Below are 7,969 nucleotides of genomic sequence, written 5' to 3'. Positions count from 1 at the left end.
GGGTTGTCTTGTCATGTCAAGGCTTCATTTAATGGGTCTTTGCAGTTTGTTGCTCTCTCATCTCTCTCTCTATCATTTATTCACCTTACCTTCCCATTTGCATGGACCTTAACCATTACCCACCCCTAGTGATTAGCCATGTGATCTGAATTCTCGATTCATAACTCAACTGATTAATTCAAAAAAGTTAAAATTCATAACTCAACTGATTAATTCAAAAAAGTTTTTAACTTTACATCACTGACACTCTGTCGGTCATAAAGTGTAAAATTTGATTTCTATAAGGAGAAATGTATGAAACTGACCTGTTATAAATAAACCGTTGACGCACATTCAGCAATTTACCTCTTCCACCAAGACTTCAGCAAGGTGGGGTCTTAATATTAGACTGCTACCCCTAGATATAAGATATGTGTATAGTAAGCATACTCTAATTTTGCATTGAGTAACAACTATTATATTAGATATTATAAATCATGCATGGATATAAACCATGTGCAATTCAAGTGTTCTTGGGTTTTACAGTCTTTCCAGCTCCAACTTCAATGAAAGGAGGAATGGACATTTCATTGAAGGGATCTTGTGACTTTGTGAGTGGTAGTAGTAGTAGAAGATCAGCAGTGCTCTGAGCCCAGAGATTACACTACTGTTTTCTGTAGCATTGGAATGATTCTATCAGATCAGATTACCTTTCCAACCCAGAATTCCAGAAACTAACACATACAGAAAAACAAAGGAGAGAGAATCTTATGAGGGTTGATGGGGAGAAAGAATATAGCTGGCAAAGGGGACAAGATAACACAGATCAGTTGAAGAGAAAAAACAAAATGTAAGAGAAAAAAAACCAAGAAAAATTCAAGATCATTAAATATATATAGTGATAGATGTTATATGAAAGAGAAAAGTTGTCAATTAGAGAAGAAAATTCAGGATTAGTGAACAGTGATAGATGTTGACAGAGAAACTTGTCAATTACAGACAAAACAGGCATACATGGTTGTACCATGATTTTCCCTAGTTTTCAAATTGCTCCCCCATTTTGATTGATTGAAGAAACCCTACAGACCTTTCACTACAATTTTCATTTTTAGCCTCTCTTCTGTGGCAAAGAACTACAGACAAAAACACACACATATCAAATATGAAACAATATCATCAAAGTTCCAATTTCATGGTAGTGTGAAATGACATGAATTTTGTTTTCTTTATAGGATGAAGAAATTATTATATATTACAAATTTGTTTCAAAATTATGAGGACAAAAATTTAGCTGTCTATTCTTCTCTCTGAAACAACAGATTCTATCACTCACAGATTGACACTGAGGGATAAATTGGCTAGAAAGATATAACATATATAGACATCTGCATACAGGAGAAAGAAAATTTGATTATCAAATAATCAACCAAACAGTTGATATCTGGTGGGACAATAAACTTTCAAAGACTGGTTCAGTTTTCCTTCAATCATCTTCTGGAAAATGAAACAGGGCATACATCCCTATGAAACTATGGAGCGAAATCTCTTATTCTAGATATGATGAGTTCTTCATCTTGATTCTTGAATAATCAAACCCTGCATAGCAGTCAACAATCTTAAGTTGTTGCAGCTAAACATGAACATTTTGGACACAGGTGTGTGGGCAAAGCTCATTAAGTCAATGTTAATGTGGTATTTTAGTAATTCAATTTTCATAGCATGCCAGTCCTGCACAGTAAATATAGACTGCCTTAGATCCCCATAAACTATGAACAATATATAATACCCACCATACTCTTAGGAGCTCCAATTATATCATTTAATTTCACTGTTTAGGTTCCCTATCATATAGGCTTTGCCCTCTCTCAGTAATCATGTGAAATTGTCAATTGCATTATTGCATAGTCGTCATGAAATCAAAGTTAAAACTTGCCAAAAAGGATGCAGCAAAATGTTACAGATTAAAAGTAGTATATGGAGTACAGGTGAAGCAAAATTTAGAAAGACAACTAGTACAAAAATCTCAATCATCAACCATAAAAGTGATCCAAGGAGTGGTACTGCCCTAAAATATAAGAAAACTACTGCACAGTCTGCACTGATTATTTTTATTTGGCAAATAAAGCAATCTCCTTAGTAATTGAATTGTTGCAAACTTAACTGATATAGTATTTATGCCTGCATGTGTGTACCTAACAAAATGGCAGGTATTCTATTGTGAATTTCTTCTTCCATTACTACAGTTACTCTCTCAGGACCTTGTTATTGTATAAAATATAAATTGTAGCAGAAACTTGTTGGCACAAAGTGCCTAATAATCTTGGTTTAATATTAACAAATAATGTGGCTAATGATTGGTCAAGTGTGATAGGTTACCCAATCCACCTGAAGAATCTTTGGTTTAAAAGAGTGATCAATTTCAATGGAGATTCAAGACTCATCACTCAGGAGAAGTATGATAGGCAAAGTATTAATTTATAGAGATCAATTGTTGATATTAATTTTCAGTAAGCACAGTCAATAGATAATGGATTGTTGAATTCAATAGGGAACTATGCCTTTGAGAATTCCAATTTCTATCCTTGCTTTTACATTTTGGTCTATTATTGCCTATCTAGATTACTTTATAATCTTGACCTAAATGCACTTAATCACCTAGGCAATAAAGCACAATATTTTACACCCCAATTCAACCTCTCTGAGGGTAATTTGGGACTTCAAAACTTTTATCCATACGCTTTATCACCTTCAGCTAGATAATGTGACATGAATGCAAGCATTACTAATCACTTTGTATTTTGTACCTGCATGAGGAAATCCATGCTGAATGTGTATATTAAATTGATATTAATTTGGTTAAGTTTTATGAAACATAGTTCTTATTAATTAAGCAAAGTTTTTCAGTTTCTATGGAAAGAGGTAAAGAAACTAAAACTATCATCAACATGAATAATACTATTGATGTTGCAACCATTGTCAAGATAAAGGCTAACATTAGCCATGCTTGACTAACAGGATGAGTCATGTGACTGACCTGACATTTTATTGAGATCAACTTCGAGCTGCTGAACCAACAATGGTATATTGTTTTTCTGCTTGTTTTGAAAACCCTCACACTGCCAAACGAACATTATGATAAAGAACTTAGAGCCATGCAACTGAAACAATTTTTGCCAATGAAATCAGAATTTGGCTACAAGTTAATTGCATAACAGGGTGGACATAACCATATATAAAATTGATCAGTCCCTGGCAAGAAAATTTCAGTTTATTTATACCTCAATTATGTGTACTAATTTAGAATCTTTATCTGTTCTTTTTCATTCTCTGTAATAACTGTGTGCAAATTGTGATTTTTTTAACCTGTATAAAATGGCAATGCCATGGTCATTTTACCTTCATTGGTTCTGGGGATGGGAAGATTTGCTTTTGAATAATGCACTATAAAACACTAATTGGACAATTGATAGTTTCCACATCCATTTAGAGAACAAAGCTTGCCAGAAGTCGTCGAATATGTCAGCCTCCACTATGAGATCTTCAAGAGTTCAAGCAAACAACCTTCTTCACAACTTCTATATTGAGAATATAGATAGTTGGCATGCAAACGATCATGTGACCATGGATATGTTGAAATTGGCACACACCTATATTCCATCAGAAAATTGTAAAGGCACATTTGAATGAGATTAGGGCAAAAAAGTTAGTTTTCAACACATTCCTAGCAGCATACCTTTTATGAAAGGTGCATATCAGACCATAGTCATAAATGGCAGACAGGGTATTGTTCATACATATAGGAACTACAATCATCACCCAGATGATCATGTGTTCAAAGAAACTGCAAATCCACCCCGGAAAGCACTCGTGTCCATTATATTACTCATTTCTTTCTCTTCAACGCCCATCAATCTCCAATAATGGCAAACTCGATCTTGCAAATAGATTCTGTCTGATGATTTTCATAATCAGTACCTGCAGTCAGCATAGCATGTTAAAACTAGTGATTCTTCAACACTCATCAATCTCCAATAATGGCAAACTTGGTCTTGCCAATAGATTGTGTCTAATGAGAATATTTCATAATGATTACCTAGTGACTCTTAGTCATAGAATGTCAACCTGCATGGTGGATCTATAGTTACAAGAAAACCCATGAGATGCAGCATATGCTAGATGCCAGGACTCCATTGGATGACTGTTGCACAAACCATTATAGTCATGTCATATACCAAGCATCAATTGTCAATCTATAATTCACCATTATAGTCATGTCACATACCAGATACTCAGATAGCCATGTTCATGATGGTTGTTCAGAGACAAGCTTGCTGTTATGCAAATAAAAGGAAATTTGTAAATAATGGGGGAAACAATTTTATTTAAAAAAAAAAAACAAAAAATGAAAGAAGAAACTTCAGACATTTCCATGCACAAGAGGATAGGACATATTTAATTTACAATGATATAGTATCCACACAAGATTACTAAATATGTCTCAAGAGAAGAGGCCTAATATTTTACACACACATACACACACACACACACACACACACACACATATTTGGGTGGACATGAGCTTTACCAATACTGCTATCAACAGAAAGAACAAAGAACAGCAATAATCATCAAGTGTTAAGTTGTCACTGAAATAAAAAGAAATTATCTATTTACCAAGCAAAGAATCAAACTTACATTTTTCTACTTAAAAGACATTAGCACTTCATGTATTTCCTCCATTTGAGGATGTGATCTATCACCTGAAACAAAACCATGGAGCAATCCTCCAGCTTCTATGCAGCTCCACCCTGGCTTCTTTACTAAAAACTTCTCTTTCATAGCACTTCTTATGTCTTCAACTTCATCCCACCTTTCAGCACTAGCTTGAACATTGCTATACAGAGTGTAGTAACCAGCATTATCAGGATCCATTTCCATGAGTCTGCAACAAGCATATTCTGCAACTTTCTGATAGTTATGCACTTGGGAAGCAGAAAGGAGAGCCCCCCAGATCTTGCTGTCCGGTAAAACTACCAGTTTCAGTATCATAGTTAAGGCCTCTTTGACCTTGCCTGACCGCCCCAGTAGATCAACAACACAAGTGTAATGATTCAAATCAGGTTCAACATTGAACCTTGTTTTCATAGAGTGAAGGATTTCACAACCTTCTGTCAAAAGGCCAGAGTGACTACAAGCAGACAATAAGCTTAAAAAAGTTATACTATTCGGATTAGTTCCTTCCTCTACCATGTCATGGAACAAAAGCAGAGCTTCAGAACCAAGTCCATGGGTTCCATAGCCCTCTATCATTGATGTCCACATTACAACATCTCTTGATACCATTCTATCAAAACAAGTTCTTGCAGTGGAGATGTTACCACATTTTATATACATGTTCAAGATTGAGGTCATTAGAGAATTTCCCCCATCAAATGTATAAAACAAATTCCGCACAAGGTATCCATGAACTCCTTTGCCCAGTTGCAAAGCGCCCATGCTAGTATAAGCAATAACAAGGTTCTCTAGGTTTTCATAAACAGGTTTGTCTCCAGCAACTAAAATTTTCAGGAATAATTCAACAGCCTCTTCAAAATGCCCATTTTCTATGAAACCAGTCATCATAGCACTCCAAACTATACAGTTTTTGCAAGTTATCTCATTGAATAACTTAATTGATCTCTCCAGCTCACAACACTTGGCATAAAAATTCAACAAAGAACTTTTCAAGATACCATCCATGAGTCCACTTTTTAGAGAAAAACAATGTATTTCACAACCTTGGGAAAGATTCCCACCATTTGCAAGCCCAGAAATCATTGTAGTTAAAGTCTCAACGCTGGGTTCCACTTCAGCCCACATTTTATGAAAACAATCTATCATTCTCACAATCTCTCCTCTAGAGGAATACAAGGAAATCATAATGTTCCAAGCAACAACATCTGGGCTCTCAATTTCACCAAAAAGAGCCTCTGCTTCATTGACACTAAAAAAACTAGAATAATTCTTCAAAATGGAATTCTTAATAGACAGGTCAACCAAGAGTCCATTTTTTATAACACAACAATGAACCTGTATAAATTCAACAAAGCTTAAGCAAGATTTCAAAAGCACTATCATCGTCACTGAATTGGGGTGGATCTCTTTCTGCATCTCTCTGAACAATCTAAATGCTTCAACACCATCACCTTCAGAAACAAACCCAGAAATCATCGAAGTCCAAGAAACCAAATCTCTTTGAGGCATTTCTTCAAACACCTGAAAAGCGTCAACAAGCCCCCCACTCTTTGTATAACTCTCAATCAATGTATTGCAGAAATAAACATCCAAATCATAACCCATTTTAAAAGCCAAACAATGAATCAATTTCCCATACCAATAATTACCAAAACTCAACGCCACGGCCCTGTTTATTATTGGAAACGTATAACTATCATGCAAGACACCCTTTTCTCTCATTTGATTGTAAACATAAAACGCAGGTTCAGCCAGTCCCAAATCAACACAGGCCTTTAACAACCAGTTCCAGTGATACGTACAAGGTTTTTGTAAAGAGCTGAGAAGCGAAACAGAGTTGTGAATATCATCAAACTTTACATATAGAGGCGTCAACTTGGAAACAATAACAGCACTGAGACTATGGCCGTATGAAACCGTTAAGGATGCATGGACTTGCTTGAGAGTTCGAAGGTTCTTACAAGCATTGAGAATTGAGCAAATTTGGAGCATAGAAATGTAACGATTCTGTGTTCTCAAGTGGCTGGTGGGAAGTAAATGCAGATACTTTGCTGAATAACAATTAAGGGTTGGGGTAGAAGAATACTGAGAAGAAAATAGAAGATGGAGCATCATATTGAAACAAAAAGAAGGAATATTGAGATTTTGCCAGAAATGATTTCTGAAGAAAGGTTGCCATGAAATTTCAGAGGTAAGTTTTGCTGGAGCTGTTAACATATAGTTCAGCTTCCAATCGAATGCCCATTGTGTTTTACTCTTGTTCCGTGTTTCTTTAGAAATATAAGAATTGAAAATTAATAAAATCATAAGATTTTTATAGCATAATTTGTTATCCATGAAGAATTGAAGCCTCATAATTTTGGATATTAATTTCATGTATTAAACCATTTGTAATTTTGTATAAGGAAAAGGAGCCTTCAATCCAAAACCTGAACTTGTTTCCAGCATCTATTACAGAAAAATCTAACCAAAAATGTAGGCATTGCCAAGCCAGGACAAATATTTCTTGTACAGACTGTAGAGCCTGGATAACATGTGAAAAACCTACAAAATGACTATATAGATTCCAATACTTTTCATACAGAACCTCTGATCACATGAAATTCTACCAACTCCGCAAGATGTTTATAATTTATAGTGATGATGATGAACTGGAAACTTCATGTGTATAAAAGGCATTAGACTTTCATCGCTTCCTTTCTTGCCGCCACTTGAAAACTGGTTTCGCGTTTGGGGTTACAATCTCATCCTCGCGAAGTTTGCGCTTTCTCCCCTTTTTCTGGTGATCCAAAAGAATTTCTATTGTTGTGTCGTTTCAACAGAAAAGATAAATATATAACCACAAAATTATCAATAATAATAATAATAATGGGACCTGTAATTCTTTTTGCATGGCCATATCCATGTATAGTTTCTCTAGAGTCTTCACTCTGTTGTTTCTTGCCTCAAGCTCTTTGTAGGAAGAAGCTAATTTCCTGAAAGGAGATATGTAACACCGAGATAAGTTACAAGTGGCAATAATTTTGGAAACCAAAACCCAGGAAATGCATACCAAAAGATAAAAATTGAGAAAGGATGATGAAACAATCAACCAACCACCTTCCCCTATCTCCCCCCCCCCCCCCCCCCCCCCCCCCCCCCCCCCCCCCCCCCCCCCCCCCCCCCCCCCCCCCCCCCCCCCCCCCCCCCCCCCCCCCCCCCCCCCCCCCCCCCCCCCCCCCCCCCCCCCCCCCCCCCCCCCCCCCCCCCCCCCCCC

General features: G+C 36.4%; 2 protein-coding genes across 2 annotated transcripts in view; both read right to left on the bottom strand.

Annotated features, from left to right (window-relative positions):
• Positions 1-1,185: 1,185 nt before the first annotated feature.
• LOC116006409 (pentatricopeptide repeat-containing protein At4g35130, chloroplastic-like) lies at positions 1,186-6,967 on the bottom strand. Its single transcript, XM_031246763.1, has 7 exons — positions 4,675-6,967; positions 4,262-4,310; positions 4,073-4,177; positions 3,713-3,954; positions 3,376-3,626; positions 3,014-3,095; positions 1,186-1,575 (listed from the first exon to the last, which is right to left on the bottom strand). The coding sequence occupies exon 1, from the start codon at positions 6,928-6,930 to the stop codon at positions 4,681-4,683; it is 2,250 nt and encodes a 749-aa protein (XP_031102623.1). The 5' UTR covers positions 6,931-6,967; the 3' UTR covers positions 1,186-1,575; positions 3,014-3,095; positions 3,376-3,626; positions 3,713-3,954; positions 4,073-4,177; positions 4,262-4,310; positions 4,675-4,680.
• Positions 6,968-7,070: 103 nt separating this feature from the next.
• LOC116006261 (probable U3 small nucleolar RNA-associated protein 11) overlaps positions 7,071-7,969 on the bottom strand; it is a 4,237-nt gene continuing 3,338 nt past the window's right edge. The window contains exons 7-8 of the mRNA XM_031246565.1: positions 7,589-7,688; positions 7,071-7,492 (exon numbers count right to left, since the gene is read on the bottom strand). Coding sequence (XP_031102425.1) covers positions 7,400-7,492; positions 7,589-7,688 — 193 coding nt within the window. The 3' untranslated portion in view covers positions 7,071-7,399. The remainder of the gene's footprint in view (positions 7,493-7,588; positions 7,689-7,969) is intronic.

This window comes from Ipomoea triloba, chromosome 15 (genome assembly GCF_003576645.1).
Source record: "Ipomoea triloba cultivar NCNSP0323 chromosome 15, ASM357664v1".
Taxonomy (NCBI): Eukaryota; Viridiplantae; Streptophyta; class Magnoliopsida; order Solanales; family Convolvulaceae; genus Ipomoea; species Ipomoea triloba.
This window is presented reverse-complemented; position numbering and strand designations above follow the sequence as displayed.

What these genes read in the sequence shown, in the direction of transcription:
- LOC116006409 (XM_031246763.1), bottom strand. Translation starts at nt 6,930, where the DNA reads ATGTTAACAGCTCCAGCAAAACTTACCTCTGAAATTTCATGGCAACCT.